Here is a 19,060-nt window from a genome sequence, read left to right as displayed (position 1 = left end):
AGGAAGTAGCCTCTTGGTCTTCAAGCAGGTTCCAGTTTCTTCCTGCCAGTGAATAGAGAACTGCTTCTTCTTTGGAAATATGTAATCAGGATCGACAGTGTACCCTGGTGATTCCATCTCTTTTATAGAACTATATTGAGAGGCATTACACTTTAGGGCCAGCAAGATGGCTCAGTGGGTAAAGATGCTTGCCATCGCGCCTGACGGCCTGAGCTTGATCCCTGGCTCCCTCGTGGTGGACGGAGAGTACTGACACCCACAAGTCCTCAGATCTCCAGATGTGTACGAGGGCACTGTAAATCAATGAACAGATAAGTAAATTTCTTTTTAAAGAGCTTCAAACTGTAGTTATTTTTAATCAAGCTTCCAGCTCAGGTCTTCTGCTCTCCCAGTTCCGGCTGCTTTCCTTCAGTGTGACCTGAACTAAGTGGCAAGGCCACCCCCATTCCTCATGGAGTGGACACTCCAGCCAACCTCTCCAGAGTCGCTAGTGACCATCTGGCCCCATTATGTTTTCCTGTGATGCTCACTGGAAAATTCTCTCTTGCCTCCATGACCTCTTGAAGGATTCTGTTTTTTTTTTTTTTTCTGGGTTCTCAGACCTGTCACTCCAGGCCCCCTTTTCCTTTCTGAGTCTCCCCTGTCCCATGAGCTGAGCTGCTCCTAAGGTCAGGCAGCCCCTAGCTCTGTACTTCCTCTAAGTGATAGCCAGCTGCTTCTGCTTCACACACGTCTGTCCTGGATGACTGTAAAATCTCCCCCCTCCCCACTTTTTCCACATTTTCTGTAACCAGTCTACTTTTACACCCTTGAATCTCAGCATATGCCAGATAAAACTCACTTCCCACCTCCACCTCTAATTAGCTGAACTCGGTACTGAACCACCCCTGGCTTCCTTAAGATTTGTTCTGGGTTTTCTCTCTCCTCTATTCAATAGCTACTAATGGCATTAGTGGTCCCCTCACCACCAAGCTTAATCGCTCTCCCTTATCACTGTTACTTTTATTCTGCTGAGTGAAGAATGACCCAAGGATTCCTCTTGGCTCTAAGTGTTTCCTCTGCTTTTATCTTCCTGATGGGTCAAGGGTTTTCTCCTAACAATCAGCAGGCCCCTGCTTTTTCGAACATGTGGAGGTTTGTGTGGGAAAGGGTGTGTGCTAGGCCGGGTTTTCTTGGTCACCTATCTCCAAGAGAGCACTCAGATAAAGGGTCGGGTTTTCCTGCTGTGATGTGGATGTCACTGCCCATGGTTGCACAATAAGAGGTGACGTGCTGGTGATGTGTTCTGTGGTTCTGAAGGCAGATGTCAGGGAGAGCAGTATGGGGGTTTACACCAACCTAGGCAGAAGCTGTTTTTCTAAAAAGAAAGGAGAGGAGGGGGAAACAGGAGAGAGAAATTGTGTGCTTTTCAAGACAAGGCTGTGTTGGGCTAACTTCTCTGTAGATCTGGACAAGCTTGAGATGTGTTACCTGGAGCTGTTGTCTTCTAGTCCTTATTTATCTTGGTCTAGCGAATGTGGGAGGGTGCATCTAAATTGCAAAATCCATGCTTTGGCAGAAGTACAGTTCAATTAGGATAACACCACACACTCGTGTCAGAACGACACGCCTTTGGATACGGTTAGCATTGCTGCATAGAGGTTCGAGAGACTTGCGGTCACATTGATGCTCTCTATTGACTGAAGTGGGCGAGAGGAACGCAGCAGCTGTGGCACACCTGGGATGGCTCTATGGCACATTGTCCCCTCAGCTGCACAGGCTGGGTACTTCACACTGTATGGTCACCGCACACATAGGTGGCCATGGGGCTAGGGCCTCAAAATTGTCCAGTGTGATGACCCGAGGCAGGTCACCTGAGGCTGGATAGACAGATAGGGCCTATTGAGGGATGTGGGAAGGGAAAGAAGCTCCTGACCCCAAGATCTAGTTTGTCTTTTATGCTGACAAACGGCCAGAAACCTTCAACCTGTGCAACCAAAATTACCTACAAAGATAGTGTGTTTTTTTTCCAAAGTCCTCTCAAACAAGAAAATTAAAAATACGCGCCTTTAATCCCAGCACTCGGGAGGCAGAGGCAGGCGGATCTCTGTGAGTTCGAGGCCAGCCTGGTCTACAAGAGCTAGGACAGGCTCCAAAGCTACAGAGAAACCCTGTCTTGAAAAACTAAAAACAAAAAAAAAAACAAAGAAAGTTAAAAATAGCAGCTATGATTACTTAGAGTCAAGATGTTTGTAATCTTGAATATTACCAGATCAACACTCCTCACACCCATAAATGTGCAAACATCAGACTCAGAAAACACCTTATGCTTCCATTTGCAAAAGTTACTTCATAAGAAAAATAAAGTTAAGCATTTTAAATTTTTAAACCTTATCTTACATTTTAAACTCTGCTTATCATTAAGCCTTTTTATAAATTATATCCTTCAGGACCTGTAATTTAGAAAGCTGTAAGAGCATGCATTAACTTATGAAGACATATAAGATTGACTGTCTTGCTGGGTTTGGCGGCACAGGCCTTCAATCTCAGAATTCAGGAGGCAGAGGCAGGTGGATCTGTGTGAGTTCAAGGACTGCCTAGTCCACATAGTTACAGGACTACATTATAAAATCTTGTTTTTAAAAATAATAAGAATGAAAATAAAGGAGGGAGAGAAGGAGGGAGAAGAAAGGAGGGAGAGAGGGAGGGAAGGAAGGACGGAAGGAAGACAGATCACTTTAAGAGCCAACACACAAGTCTTAGGGTGGTGTATTCCTCTCCTGTTTGTTTCTCTTTGACCTGGAATTTAGTCAGGAGTCTGGTTTACCTGAGCGGAGGTCCCTGAGGGACAAGGGAATTCCAAGCGCTGCTGGTGCTATGTAGCCTGTGTCTCCCTGTGTGGCTGTTGACAGTTCTGCTTCTCACCCAACACTCATTTCCAGAGCCCCAGGTCATGCTGGCCAGCTGTTTCCTGTATGAGGCTGAAACTTTAACCATGACCTCCTTTCACCCAAGATTTCTAAGGTCTCCCCTTTTCTTCCACTTTCGCTTCCTGAAATGCCAATGCCACAAGAGTCAGGTCATTGGGTTTGCATTACACTCGCTCTCTTGAGCAAGCTTCACCCTTGGTTAATGGAAACATGGACGATGACGGATGCCATCAGCTGAGCACTTGTTCCTTACTAAAGGTCTCAGGTGCTGCAGCGTCTATTTTCATCTCACAGGAGCCTTTGAGAAGAGATCCCTATCACTGTCAGCGGAAGCAGGCTTAGAGGTCCTAGGAGACATTCCCTGATGCAGCCAACAATGAGGAACTTGACTGGGTAGCCTAAAGGGCCTGTGCTCTGTTACCGTTCATTGTGAACCTTCTCCTAAAACATAGGTCAAGTAGAGTATTCCACCATCCTTCCTGTATTCCCAGCTCCCAAGACCTGTGGTCATCCTCCATAGCACCCTAAGTCATCATCGTCATCATCATCATCATCATCATCATCATCATCATCATCATCATCATCATCATCATCATGCTCAAAGCTTCTCAAACATGGTAGAGAGGGCTATATACTTTGCTTTTCTGAGATTCCATAGTGTATTTAAAAAACTCAAATTCTAAGACAAGATTAGAAAAATTCCTTTTCTGTAACTTTTCATTTCTCCAAATTAGCCTTAGGTAATTTATGCATGTACCTAGAACCTATAATGTTAACATAATTTTGTTAGGCACACAGTAACTATAGGAGTTTCAATGATACTTATTTAACTCCTCCTGCAGAATAGTCTGCTATTGAGACATGCATTTAAGGTTGTAGGGAGAATCTGATGGCTGTCCTTTCATTGTGATATTAGATGCCCTTCCAGAAATGAGGACATTGGGTAATTGGCATTTCTACAGCCTGCATTATTTATTTCTACCATAGTGTCAGAGTTTACCAACACTCATTACCCTTGATGGTTAGATTTGTGAGTTACCTTCGAAGTCAAAGGGTTTAGGGTCGAAATCCCTACACTACCTGAACTTGAGTAAGCCATCTCACCTCTCTGGCCACCACCCTGCCATCTCTCAAGTGCTGGCATTAGCAGCGTCTTCTTTCAAGGTTGATGAAAAGAACGCAGGTAATAATGTACCTCATCTGCCCCATGACAGAAGTGGGCCTGACTGACGCTTGGGTCAGACTTGAGGAATGGGAGACAGGCATTAGCGTCATTATCAACCAAGCTTCCCTTCCTTGGGCCTCTCTGCCTCTGACAGCCCTAGAGAAGAATTTATGGCCCCAGGAAGACTCAACAGCAACTAAATTCTTGCCAGAGACAAAGCCCGTCAAGAAAAAGATTGTGTAGACTTTGGCTTTTTATAGAAAGCAGTCCACTGGAACCTTCCCACAGTAACTGATTTAGTAACTACTCCAAATTTTGAAATTACCTGTGTTTCCAGGATGTCCCTGCTCTTGTTATGACTTGCCTGGCATCTGCTCAGCGGCAGTCACTACTGAGGTTCCTTCCTCCTGTGTTTCTGAATTCTTTGGCAGCACGTTCCTATGTTTTAGTCAAGGAATTTCGTTGAGAAAAGCTCTATTTTAAATTAAAGACTTGTTGGCCAGATATAGAGTGCCTGAGGCCTTTTGGCTCCTGGCCACTCTTTTGTTGAAGGACAGACCAACTCAACAACCCACAACTAGGGCATCCTCAGTGTTTCAGGACATCTGGAATCTGCCTCCTGTGCCTTGGGTGCAACCCAGAGCATAACATCCCAGCTGCCCTGGGCATGTAAAAGTATGGGCCATTTCTTTTCTTTTGCCACAGCCTCCCTCTGGATGACCTGATCTTCTGTGTATGGTGGTGACTTCTGAATTTGGCTCTTCAGCTCTGAGCTCTAAGCACCTAGTAGACACATCTCTTGAATACATAACAAATATTTGTAACATATGTAAGTGTGTCACCTTTTAAAAGAAATGCTTCCCTGGATGTGGTGAGTCACACCCAAATTCCCAGCACTTGGGTGGCCCAGGTAGGAAGATGGGGGTAATTCTAGGAGATATTTTCTTCATAAAAACAGAAAAAAAGAGACGGAGGCCAAGGAAGGGAAGGTATGGAGGGAAGAAGACAAGCTCATTTCCCTAACAAATCTTGACTTTTCTTCCAACTCCAGTCAATGACTCTATCACACACGCAATCCTCAAGCAGAATCCCAGGAGCGTGTGGCTTGCTGCCACCAGTGATTCTACTTTTCCTACCTGTTCATTCTCCCGTCCTCCCACTTCAACCTGCGCCAAAAGGCTCTTCAGCATACCTCATTGGTAGGAAGGACCCTTGGCAGGAGTTGATCATTTCAGCTCCTGGAAACCATGGACTGTTTGCCGGCACCATGTCTCCAAAGCGGTGAGCTAATGTTCCCGTGAGCTCAAAAAACAAGGCAGGAGAAAGAAAAATTTAACCTCCTGTACAGAGAATATCCTTATAATGTGTTCCAAATGCTGCATGCGTAACTCCGTGTATTTTGTTTTGACTTTTCTTTGATTTACTATATCCCGTGGCTGCTACAATGGCTGATTTTAGTTGTGGTTCTGTACCTTATCTCAACTGGGATGTTACTAAAGAGAGGTTGTTTCTCTACTGGGATATTACTAAAGAGAGGTTATAGCTTCAAGTTTTGAACTCCAGACTGACTCCATTTCCCATTTCTTTTAAAACCTTTGTAATTTTTTTTCTTTTACTATCTGAAAACCAGAAATTTTGGCCAATTTAAATAACCTTGTTCTGAAGACACAACCAGTCACTCAGAGATGTGAAGAGCCTCTGCTTGCTATCCCACAGTTCTGAGGCCCCACCTCCACGTAGCTGGGTGGGTTCTCTGCTCAGCTGAGCTCATGGGTTGTGAGCTGAGCCAGAACTCAGGCTCCTGTGGCAGAATTCAGTTCTGTGGCTGTCTGCTTGCAGCCCTGACTAAAGGCTCGTTAGCTGGGAGAGGCTCACTTGCATAATCTCCACTTCTTAAGGTCCACTGAATAGTAATTATAATTATATCCATCAAATCCATTTTGCCAGGTAGTGACCACAGGAGAAACAGAACCATGGGACTAATGACAGGGTGCAGGGGTCCTGGGATCATCTCAACACTCTGCTCTCCACTGTTTATTTCCCCGCCCTTTAAAAATCAGTTAGCATCACAGTCACCTATCTGTGTATATCAGAAAATCTAGTTATAATAGCATAAACAAAAATAAATGTTTTTTCCACAAAGCGATAAAAAGGCGAGTGACTATGGTTACTGGTGGAGAGGCTTGGTGACATCAGAGCCAATAGATCTGATCCTTCTAGCCTCTCCTTCATATGCTTACCCTACCTCCAACAACCATTGCCATTTTCCCAAAAGGAGCAGTCAAATGGGAAGGATTATAGTTACCAGACTATATCTGTCTTCTTCCCTGGGAGAACAAGACAAAGATAAGAAAATGCCTCCCAGAACTATGTAACTCACTGTCTATCCATCTAAGTCTGACTGATTGGTCAGAACTTGGTGAGGTGTCTTCCCTAAGATCCAAGGAGGCTTATATAGTACAGAGTGCAGAGCTTAAAGGCTTGTCCTGTCCTAATTCTGATGTGACCTTGAACTCACCTACGCTGTCTCTGAGCCAGTTCCTTTGAATATCAACTGAAAGAAATACCTGTTTTAGTTATCTCAGGGTTACTGTACGACTATTGAGATCTAAAGCATAGGCCCATTGATAGATACACAAGGCCTTGGGTTTGATCCTCAACAAAAGGAAACCTCCAAATAGCCTTAAGAAATTGAAGCAACCCATGAAGATGTTTACATTATGGAACTTTATGTTAATTGTAGTTTAGGATAACTCTGAAATCAGAATATATTGTGTTGACTCTCAGAAAGCTGAGCACACACACACACGTGTGTGTGTGTGTGTGTGTGTGTGTGTGTGTGTGTGTGTGTTTAAAGTATTTTTATTTCTTGCTGGACAGTGGTGGTGCACACCTTTAATCTTTGGGAGGCAGAAACAGGCGAATCTCTGTGAGTTCAAGGCCAGCCTGGTGATCTACAGAGTAAGTTCCAGGACATCCAGGGCTACACAGAAAAACCCTGTCTTGAAAAATCAAAAAGAAAAAAAAAAAAGCGTGTTTTTTTTTAATTTCTCAAATTAGTTACATTTAACAAACTATGACATCTTAACTTCATTGAAACTTAACAGTAATATTTTGTTAGGCTTCTTGGAAAGACTTAGAGTTATACACAAGAAAGCTGGCCATCAGAAGGGACCCAGAAACCACAGCACTAAAACATAGCTGATAGCAAATTATCCATACCATCCACCTTCCTTCACACAACAAAATACTAGTATTTTTGTTTGAAGAATATGAAATCAGTTAAACCAAGGAGAACTTGCCAAGACTGAGTAAGCTATCAGCTGAGACTAGCAGACTTTCGTAGGCCATGTGGTTCTATGACACGCAGTCGGTGCCTGGGATGTCGATCACTCCAAGTCACTGACTCAGGAAGGAAGCAGAGACCTGAGGCAATGCCTAACCTGATTTTCAAGCCAAGTGTGGCTTTGACCTTTGACTCTGGATGTGGGGCCATAGTATTGTTGGATAGCACAGTCACAAAGATTATTTCGAAAGAAAAAAAATCATATAGTCAGGTAATTTGAAATTATGACTTGAGAAGAAAACATTGCCTCATTTCTGGAGGGATTTACTGTATCCCTGCCTGAGACCTTTCTTTTCCTGACTTATAAAAGTTCAGGAAGACTTGAAATTAATTTCCAGGTATAAGGCGTATTTTTCCAGATAGGAGGTATTGTCAAATTACCTTTAGATAATCAGAGCCAGTCTCTGATTTAAAAAAAAAAAAAAATCGTGAACACAGCCCGGAAAGAATGTAGGGGAGGATTCCCAGTTCTGGCTGTAACTGGCAGCAGAATGGCCTGTCAGCAGTAATTAGTCACAAAACAAAAACCATTTTTAGGCATTGCTCAAGACAGAGTGCTAGATTTGTTTCCAGGGGTCAGGAAAACTCAGGAGGTGAACTCCACCAGTGATGGCCTCGGCTCTCTTCGAGGGCAGAGTTTCCTGACACCCAGGGCTTTAAGCTGTACTTAAAATCACAGTACTGTGAGCTAAGGAAATAGAGATCAGGATTTGGAGTAGTGTCAGCCCCTGGACTCTTCAGGAGGGAGCATGTCCTGTCACGTTTGCTGTTGTTATAACAAAATAACCGATGCCAGCTAATGCATGTGGAAAGAAGAGGTTTATCTGACCTGGGATTCCAGTGGTTGGAAGGTTCAAACTCCATGGCGTCAACGTCCTGGTAAGGAGCTTATGCCTGTGCCCCGGCATGATAGAAAAACTGACCGAGAGACAGCCATGTGTCTAGGAGAATCAAGGCACAAGGCAGCTGGAGTTCATAACAACCTGCCCTTATGAAATGGCATTATTCTGTGTGTGAGGTAGAGCCTCTGTGATTTAATTTATCTATGACGAGGCTCCACCCTTTAAAGACTCCACCTCCTCAGCACTGCCCTAAGGACATCAATATTCCAGTGCCCAAACCTTGGGAAGTAGCAAGTCTGGGGGAGACAAAGAGCTGTTTGGGGAAGGGCTATGGGGAGCAGAAGTCTGTTAGAGGAAACTCAGAGGATCTTCGGTAGGACTGGAGTGCATATCCACTGACTGCAACCAGATAAAGCTTCCTAAGATGCTGTTCCAGAACCAAGAAGGTCCCGAAGACTACTGGGAGTCGGCCAATCCCGAGGGGCCTTGGTGGTCCATCTTGATCTCAGTAAAGAACCTTGCTAACCATGGTTACTCTTCCAAGCATCCAGCCAAGATGCAGAAAGCCTTGGGGGAGGGACCAGGATTCACCTAGAAGACAGACCAATAAAAGAGATGGAACGAAAGGGCGGTTCTTCCCATGTGAATACCTTGTGATTGAATTCCTCCATATTTACTGGACAAACTGACATGCAAAACCAGAAACGCTCCATAAACTTCACATGAGTTTTGAGGAACCTTAGAGTCAGCTGCTGAAAACCGAAGATTAAGAAGAAAATCTTGAAGTGTTATTTTTAAAAATACATTTCATGCACAGGTAATTAAATTCAGCTCCTCACCAGAAGATCATTTTGGCAACATATTTTGACCCAAGATCTCATTTCTACAATAGTTAACAATATAAACTTACTAATTAAACATTTTACACCTTAAAAAAAAAATCCCTTTTGAAAGCTGGTGTGTGTTTTGTCCTTGAAGAGTAACTCAGTCTGTAGTAGGCCCATCTCAGCAGTGCCAGTTGTTTAACAGCTGTCACCTTCAAATTGAACAATGTTAGATGAATGAGAAAGGAGACACAATCTATTGCCTCTTATCTAGATCCTCTCCCAAACCAGTACACACCAGTGCTTTAATGCGCCTTCTCAAAATAGTTGCTATCTCAACAGTGTTTGAGAGCACACCTACTATGTGATTAAACATCCTCATTTACTCGGTACATAGCAGGGCCTACTCTAAGAGTTGGAGACCTCTGGAGGACACCAGGGAAACAAGGTCCTGTAAATGAAGAGGATTGAGACCCACATGAACTGAGAGACTGTGGCAGCATGCACACAGCCTGCATGGGTCTGCACCAGATGGGTCCTAGAGCTGAGAGGAGAAGAGGGCACATGCCCCACTCCTAACCCAGGAGCAATCTCCAATTGATAACCACGTGCAAATGAAAATTTAGTTTCTTCCAAGGGAGTCAATCACACTGGGGAAACAAACTCCTCTGTTTGGTTCTTCAAGACAGGGTCTCTCTGTGTAGCCCTGGCTGTCCTGGAATTCACTCTGTAGACCAGGCTGCCCTTGGACTCAGAGATCTGCCTCTGCCTCCTGAGTTAAGGTGTGTGTTACCACTGCCCAGCCAAACAAACTACTCTTGGGTATAAACTGTGTTCCCTGCGGTAGATGACTAACAGAAAATGGACTCAGTGGTGTCTCTGAAGATTCCTTGTCTCGATGTCTTATCATGGCTTTTCCTTTTTAAAAAATTTTAATCTTTTTATATATATAGCCCCTCTGCTTAACCCTACAGGTCCTTTGAGTATATATTAAAGCTTTCAGTTTAGTGCTGTTGCGGAATGCCTGAATGCACAAATAAGTTGGTCTCTGTTTCTTGTACCTTTTCTTGGGCTCTTTCCGTTTGTTTGTTCCGTCATAGTCTGACGTGTTAGTTTTGTTTTATTATAATTTATTTTATTATTAGCCCATAAAAGCCTGTTTGTTTTCTAGTGAGAGCCACACAGAAGGTAGATCTGGATGGGAGAGGAGTTGGGAAGGAGTTGAGAAGGGTAGTTGGAGGGGAACCCGTAATCAGGATATATTATGTGAGAAAAAAAATCTATTTTTAGTGAAAAGGAAAAATAACTATTAAAAACAGAGAGTTGGAGACAACAGGAAAGATGTCCTCCCTTTCCTCTGGAAACGCTCGGGCTCATTGGCAGCTGACCACAGCGGCAGACATTTTCATTACCACTGGATATGAATCTAGGCTACAGTGGGAGCGTCACACACAACAGGAACGGGGCATGAAATTTGTGGGAGCTGGGGATGAGTACACTAAGTTCTTGAGTTCCAAAACCGAGTTTGGCTAATGTAAGAAGGGGATGATGTACCAACCTTTTGTGCTACCAACCAGCTATTAAGTCATGACACAGAGACTTATTGTTAGTTTTGAATGCCTGGTCTTAGTTTAGCTTATTTCTAGCCAGATTTTGTAACTTAAATTATTCTGTTTCTCCTCTTTTATGTTTTGCCTCTGGGTGTTTAACTTTTCTTTATATGTCTTTCTTTCCTTTTTACTCCCCAGCTGCCTGGGTAGCTGCCCCCTGGTGTCTCCCTCTCTCTCCTCCTTTTCTTCTCTTCTCTCAAGCCTAGATTCCTTCTCCTATTTATTCTCTCTGCCTGCCAGCCCCACCTATCCTTTCTCTGCCCAGCTGTTGGCCTTCAGCTCTTTATTAGACCAATCAGATGTCTTAGGCAGGCAAGGTGAAACAAATGCAACACATCTCTACATAATTAAACAAATACAGCATAAACAAAAGTAACACACCTTTACACATTAAAGTAATATTCTGTAGGATAAACAAATGTAACACATCTTTGCATAGTTAAAATAATATTCCACAACCAAATAAATCTATGGAAGGTATTGGAGAAGTCGTTGGATTGATTGCCAGATAACCGCCAAACAGCTTGGGATTCTTGGTTAAGAATGGCAAGACCTCAACAGCAGTAAACAGAGCTAGGCTAATGCTCAAGTTCTGATTCGGTAGGCATATTTGGTACTGTCACTACTGAATTCAGATACTACTACCACTGGGCTTATTCCAAGTTTCCATTGTTTGCTATGTTACTTGTGCTTTGCTCAGAGTCTGTGTACCATTCAGGACTCTCTCAAGATCCTAACGTCTTCTGTCAAATCACTGGATCACCTGACAAGAGTGACAGAGAGTATTTTTTTTTTCAAAAAATGAGGGAGATTTTTGAATATTTGGTGAGAAAACCAAAATAAGCAAGCAACGACAACAGCACAACAAACATACCCATTATGAAAGTTTCAAAGCAAGAGTCTACTACCTTCTCTTTCTTTGGATCGAGTGGCTACCACTTAGAGTAAATGCCGGTTGAATTAAACCCCCGGTAAAGAATGAGCTAATTCTTTAAGATGAGTAGGAGCCCATTCAATAACAATGTAGGGAAAATATAACCCAAGGAGATTTCGGGTTTATTAGATAGACACATATATGACCAAATGACCAAATGCATAGAAACAGTCTTTCGTAGAAAACAATTCAGTTTGTCTGGAAGAAGGGGCTCACACGGGGAGACAGCAGCAGAGGAGGTCCTGTCCTGGAGCTGCAGTATGTATCCAGCTCCCGGCAGGTACAAAGTTCTGCACTCAGTGCTAAGAGCTCGCAGCAGGCAGGCTGTGCAGCCCCTGCTCTCAGGAAGCCTCTGTGCACTTCTCATTCTTGCTTTATTTTGTGAGTAGCAGTTGAGGAGCTTTTAAGGAGAACTGTAGCATAACCATTTGCAGGGTGTTGGAATCCAAGAAGCCACAGAATGGGGCCGAAAGCAGGGAGACTGTAAGAGACTCGTAACTAGGATGAGAGAAAAGGAGGCTGAACCAGACTTCAGCAGTGCAAATGGAGCGAGCTGGTCCAATGCGTTCTTCAGACTAGTTCACTGCGCCCGACACCACTCCTGAGCCTTTCTGATAAGCAGCCTGTTGTGGAATATTAGTTCAAGATGCGTTATATCTGTTTATGCTGTGGAACGTTTGCAAAGATGTGTTGCATTCTTTTATGTTGCATGTGTTTAACTCCATGAAGCTGTGATTCTTTGCCTGTCTAAAACACCTGATGGTCTAATAAAGCGCTGAACAACCAATAGCAAGGCAGGAGAAAGGATAGGCGGGGCTGGCAGGCAGAGAGAATAAATAGGAGAAATCTGGGCGGAGGAAGGAGGAGGAAGAGAGATCAAGGGATGAGAAAAGGGGCCAGCCAGCCGGCCATGGAATAAGAGTGAAACTAAGATTACAGAAGTAAGAGGAAAAAAAACACAGAGGCAAAAGGTAAAAGGGAGAACTTAAGAAAAGCTGGCTAGAAACAGGCCAAGCTAAGGCCAGACATTTATAATTAAGAATAAGTCTCCAGCCTGGCGGTGGTGGCGCACGCCTTTAATCCCAGCACTCGGGAGGCAGAGGCAGGTGGATCTCTGTAAGTTCGAGGCCAGCCTGGTCTAGTTCCAGCTAGTTCCAGGACAGGAACCAAAAGCTATGGAGAAAACCTGTCTCGAAAATCAAAAAAAAAAAAAAAAAAAAAAGTCTCCATGTGTGATTTATTTGAGAGCTGGGTGGTGCCCCCCCCCAAAAAAGAGCAAAAGCTAAAGAGTAAAAACCAACCAACAACAGCAGCATATAAGTCATTGCAGGCCAGCCATGCCATTACCACGATCCATTCCTAAATGGCTTTGTCTTTCCCTCGTGCTCAGAGCCCCCCTTCCAGATGAAGGCACAGGTGAGCCCTGGGTAGTCTGGACCCTTCTCTACTCCTGCGGTTCTGCAGGACAGGTCATCAGAATAAGTTAGGGAACAGAGGTGGCTGTCTAGATCTCCCAAGCTGACTGCAGAGATAGTGTTGGTCTCTTGTGTGTCCATATACTCTAAAAGTTCAAAACTCTCTGTGTCCAACACAATTTGCCTAGTACCAGCTCCTGACAGTGTCAGCCCCTTGACCGTAGGGCACGCCATGAATATTATTGTGACTGATAACTCATCTTCAAGCTGCTGCTGAACACAGCGAGGAATGTCGATGTCCCCTACGCATGCCCTGGAGTCACACTGTCCACTCCTAAACCTTTAGCAGGTTTCCATTTCCCGAGGGATCTTTCCTTTGGTGTTTCAGGTCCCTCGGTCCTTCTTTTCCACATTTCCCCAGTACATACCTCCAATCTCATCAGCTGCCCAGAGATAACCCTTACCAAGACTATTAGCCTCCTCTCACACTGATCCATCTGTCCCCAGGAAAGCCTTACTCTCGCCTTCTAGTGTTCCAGAACCCGGGGCATCCTTCATACCCATGCAGCCTGCATCAGGCCCTTGTGTTTCCAACTCTCAGAGATCTCTCCATCGCTGGCAGTCACACCACCCCCATATGTCCTTCAGCGGGCAGTCATCCCAGACTTGTATTTGCTATTCTGTCTTGTCTCCCCCAGCTAAGTTATGGCTGCCTGAGGATTGCTGTCTCGAAGGACAGTTGGCATGTTTTTACAGAGGACCGACCAAGACTCCTATCCCGTCAGCCAAGCGCACTCTCCAGCTCCACGTTTTAGAGCCTAAATGGTGCGGACCATAGAAGCCCCAAGACTTCAGTGGAATCTCTGGTATCTCCAAGTCACTCTTGCTGCTGATTCTGAGTCACCACTCATCTGTGGTGGCTGCCAGCCTCACTTCATGATTCACGCTCTAAAAGTGGGGTGAGGTTTTGACTGAGGAATTGATTCCAGTCTGAGCCTAGCCTCACAATTACTGGGTTCCTCTGTGGGTTTTGAGTAACTCGCATAGCGCTTCTCACGACAAGTACCTAGAAGGCATTTCACAGGATATGCTGGGACATTCCCTGTAACAAGTATTCTGTCAGTCTTTCCTTGGACTGTTCAGTATTGACATCTGGCTCATGCCTGACCTGGGATGGATGAGCTAAAGAAGAGCAGAGAGTTCCCAGGGGCCCCTTCTTCCATTTATTCTTGCTGAGTGATGGTTTTGGTTTCTCATGCAGAATGTGCTTCTGTCTGAAAAGAGGAAGCTGACCTTCTGGGCCCCGGAACCAAGCACTTAGCTCTACTTAGCATCTGAGAGACCTGTTCTCTCAGCAAACACAATGAGGGAAAGGGGAAATCACTGGAAGAGGATGCATCAGTGGCAGAGATAGGGCAGCTCAATAAGTCTGTACTCTAATCCAAACACTTCCCAAAGAGCTGTGCCACCTCGGCTGAGACACGGAACAACTGTGGTGATGACAATGGCGAACGCTTGCATAGGGTTGGGAGCGGAGCCTGGCCCAGAGTAATCCCTCTGTAAGGTCACTGAAGATGGACCCTTAAAAGAAATCCCACACTAGCTCAGAATTGAGAAATAGAGGGTTATTTATTTAGGGGTAGACTCACAAATCAGAATCCTCTGCTTGAACGATGATCAGAAACCGAATCCCGCAGCCAGAAAAGAGACCGGACGCATGCCCTACATCAGCTTATATAGTATAAGCGACCAGGCCCCAGTGGGCGGGTAACCACTGGCTGTAAGACTTCCTACAGCAGGTCACCTGATATTGTCGTTGTCACTTATTTGTTTCTTTCCAAGACAGAGTCTCATGTAAGCCCAGGCTAGTCTCAAAATATATGTATGTAGCTAGGGATATTCTCGAACTTCTAATCCTTCTGCCTCCACCTTCCGAGTGCTGGGATTGCGGGTGTGTGCCACTGTGCTCACAGTGGGGTTGAGTCCAGGGCCTTGTGCATGCTAGGCCAGCAGTCCACCAGAGGCTCAATAACTCCAGCCTACCCTTGTCAATTCAGGGGGCTTAGTATGCCCACTACTAAACATCAGCAGTGTTCATGATCCCACTGAGTGCTCTGAATGGTGAAGTGAGTTTTGTTCTTTTTGGTGTACAGAGGTAAACTGGGACTTAAGCAGCTTGAATTATGAGTTCAAGCACTCCTGCAGGCTAATTTTATCTCAGCTTGACAAAGCCTAGAGTCATCTGAGAGATGGGAACGCCAATTAAGAAAATGTCTTCCTAAGATTGGCCTGTAGGCAAGCCTATAGAGCACTTTTAAATTAGAGATTGATGGGGAGGGCCCAGCCTATTGTGGGTGGGTCCACCTCTGGGCAGGTTGCCCTGGGTTCTATAAGAAGCAGGCTAAGCAAGCCGTGGAGAGCAAGCTAGTAAGCAGCATCCCTCCATGGCCTCTCTGCATCAGCTCCTGCCTCCAGGTTCCTGCCATGTTTGAGTTCCTGCCCTGGCTTCCATCAGTGCTGGACTATGACCTGGAAGTGTAAGCTAATTTAACCCTTTCCTCCCAAGTTACTTTGGTCATGGTGTTTCATCACAGCAACCGTAGCTCTGTCTGGGACAACATTCAACTCTGGGCTGGGCCACGCAATGGATTAGCAGATAAAGGAAGGCACTTGCCACCAATCTGCTGACCTGTGTTTGATACCCAGAACTTACATAGTGAAAGGAGAGAACTGATTTTTGCAAAATATCCTCTGACCTCCACATGGTTTGCATGCACACACATACATAAATAAGTGTGATGTAAACACACACACTCAGGAGCTTTGCTATTAATCCTGAAGAGCCCACCTATTCTTAGGGTTCTCTGCTCTTTTTACCTTTTATTTCCTTCTCCCTATCCATCCCTCCAAGCCCACTTATCCACGGCTTTGGCTAGGCTCACCCTTGTGGGATAAACTCCCACGGAGCTGTGACGTGGCGTGTGTCAGCACATGCCTTGCATTGTGGCTTTCTGTCTGAGAGGCGCAGTGGGGTTCGGCTTGACATCCAGAAGATGAATCTGACTCTTCAATTTTGCTGTCTTTTCCTGGCTCACAGCCATTACCACATTGAGTGACACTAGCCTTGACGTTGATGGGGCTAGAGAGAAAAAAAAAGTTCACAGGCTGCTACTCATGAGGACCTGGGTTAGGACGGCAGCCTTCTCCAGGCTGTTCGTACATGTCCAGTCCTGTGGCTGGTAAGGATCTCAGGGGAGGGCCTTGGAGTAGAGACTTCTGGACATTCCATCCTTCATGCGCATTGGGTGTCCTGGCAGATCTCCATAAGGGGAGTTTGTCAGGAAATGTCAGTAAAGTCCCCTTGTAGTTGATGTTTGTAACCTACTTTAGTTGCGTGATAGTCTATAATATACTCCGTAGTGCTTTTTCGTGGCTGTGATTCAGATTACAGTGTTTTGACATTAAAGGACCTGGGCTTAGGTACTGGATTTGTCACCCAGCAGCTTCCATTTTCCAGTTTACCTGTTTGTTGTGGCCTCTATTTGATCTTTCTCTATATAGGAGGCTACCATGGAAACCGAGAGTCAATTGCCCTGAAGCCGTGAATTTCTTTGACTTAAAAAGCCTGGAAGAAGCGTGTTGGGAATGTTAGGGCCCATTTTAGCGTTGAATAAGTCACCTCATTTCTCTCTACTCAGATTTTTTTTTTTAATCTATAAAAGAACTATATTGTCACCTGCCCTAGTCATCTAAAATGGACGGTGAAGGGCTGGAGAGATGGTTCAGCGGTTGAGAGCGGTGACTGCTCTTCCAGCGGACCCGGGTTCGATTCCCAGCACCCACATGGCAGCTCACAACTATCTGAAAATGCAGTTCCATGAGATCTGACACCTTCACACCAACGAACATAAAGTTAAATAAAATCATTAAAACATTATTAATTAAAATTTAAAAAAAAATAAAATGGACGGTGGAGGCTGTGAAAGCAACTCAGTTGGGAGAGTGCTTGCCTGCTATGCAGGAAGTCCTCTTAAACCGTGTGTACTGCTGTGTAATCGTAACCTCAGCATTCGGGGTGGAGGCTAGAGGATCAGAAGTTCAAGGTCATCTTTGTCCACGTAGCTAGGATGGCCTCAGATATATGAGACTGTCTCAAACAAACAAACAACAGCTGACCAGTATACTGACAACCTAAGTGACGGGCAGTATAAAAATAGGTTTCTGAGGATTATACATTTTATAGAAACAGTTGCTTTAAGAACTATAAAACAAACCTTTTCCTCACCAAAATCATCAAATGTTTTCTATTCTGATTTTTTTCTCAGTATATATTATTCACTGTAAATAATAATGTAGAGCAAAGTTTAACTTCTACTGTTATTGTGAAGGCTGAGTTACGTCACTCTAGAAACCATCAGAAGAGTGTATTTGCTTAGCAAGAACAATGGGGCCCGAGACAGACAGAAGCTCCTTTGTGAAAGCACATTAATTTTGCACCAATTCTCATTTTATCCATTCATCATAAGATCAAGACCGAGGTTCCAGTTGTAAAAAGTCATTAATAACACAAAGAAAATTATAAGCCAATTAAATAATCTTGAGCATTCACAGAACATAATTGCCTTACAAGGAAGGATTTGACATTTATACACTAATTCAAATTGACCGAGATTGAAAATGTATTTAACTTGCTTTTTTATTTTTAATCAGTAAATCAAATATTCCCCAACCTCTTCCTTCAAATGAACAAGTGGTGACTCCATTATTGTTTTGTGTTGTTTTGGTTTTTTCCTGATTGGTTAATCATGCTTGGAGATGCTATCTGGTTACAGCTTGGTTTCTGCCAGAGATTCAGATCAGACTCACAAAAAGTAACCTGCCTGAGGCAAGCAAGGGCTTCGGTTAAACGGGAAGGAGCATGCTTTTATTTCACCATCTGGGCAAAAACCGGGAAAGCCTCTGAACAAGTTTTAATGCTTAATAATAACCAATAGCCTTCCATTATAGCTATCAGTGTTTCCGAAAGAGAATGGTTGGGGAAATCAGGGAAGCCAATCTGAAAATGCTAAACTTTGAGTGGTTATTAAATAAGTGGTCTGATCTGACTCCTTATACAGGGATCTTGAGTCAATAGAGGCGGTTTAGGAGAGAAAGACGAGGAGAGAGAAACATGGCATGTTGGGAACTACCTGAGACCTCATCGTGGTGTTCAAAGCCCTGGGTCTTTGTGGATTTCAATTTCCTTTCTCATTTCAACAGATCTCTGCCTGGCAGATTGACCAAAGGCAAGGAGGACCAATCTTGACTCTGTTCTGATTGCTGGCTTTCACGGACTTCTGTGATAGACTGGAGGCCCAAGCTCGCGGTGCTGCTGCCCTGCTCTCCCCAGACGTCTTTCTGGGGTCTACTTGAGGTCAGCAGGGTGAAGATGAGCAGCCTTCTCTTAGCATGACGACCTTGGACCATGTCGTTGCTACCTACCAGTCGGAGTGGGTCTCCTTCAGTGAAGAGCCCCTGTTCCCGGCCCCTTCAGAGGGTAAGGACAAGATTTGTGTCTGGTTCTTGATCATTCGTGGGTGGGATTTAAAAAGAAAAAAGAAAAAAGCCTTTTGGTCCCTTACCAGGGATGTGCATGGTTTCTTTCATTGAGTAGCAAGAAGAGGTTCCTTGTTCACGTGAGACAACCCTGGAGCACCAGTGGCGGGGGCTTATTCCTTCCAGGAGACAAAACTTCTAATTGCATACTGCTTTCCTGTTGGCCATTTTGGTGGCTCCTCCCACCAACCCTTTGGATTTTTCTCAACTTTTAAAGTGTAATTGATCGAAGTGACAGACAGGTTCTGAGCCAGATTGCAAGTCTGGCATCACCACAGATGAATGGTATGCTCTTGGGTGAACGATGTACGTGTGGGGTGAGATGGCTGGTGAGATGGCGGGTGTTTGCTGTGTGCACATGCCGTGCCCATCTATGGCGGGTGTTTGCTGTGTGCACATGCCGTGCCCATCTATGGCGGG

At 44.6% G+C, this 19,060-nt stretch overlaps 1 protein-coding gene across 1 annotated transcript in view; it reads left to right on the top strand.

The window, feature by feature from the left end:
- Ston2 (stonin 2) overlaps positions 1–19,060 on the top strand; it is a 148,410-nt gene that overhangs the window by 18,971 nt on the left and 110,379 nt on the right. Inside the window, exon 2 of the mRNA XM_026780537.1 lies at positions 18,305–18,581. Coding sequence (XP_026636338.1) covers positions 18,494–18,581 — 88 coding nt within the window. The 5' untranslated portion in view covers positions 18,305–18,493. The remainder of the gene's footprint in view (positions 1–18,304; positions 18,582–19,060) is intronic.

This window comes from Microtus ochrogaster, chromosome 1 (assembly GCF_000317375.1).
Source record: "Microtus ochrogaster isolate Prairie Vole_2 chromosome 1, MicOch1.0, whole genome shotgun sequence".
Classification (NCBI taxonomy): domain Eukaryota; kingdom Metazoa; phylum Chordata; class Mammalia; order Rodentia; family Cricetidae; genus Microtus; species Microtus ochrogaster.
The sequence above is the reverse complement of the archived record's forward strand: the minus strand, read 5'-3'. Positions and strand labels throughout refer to the sequence as shown.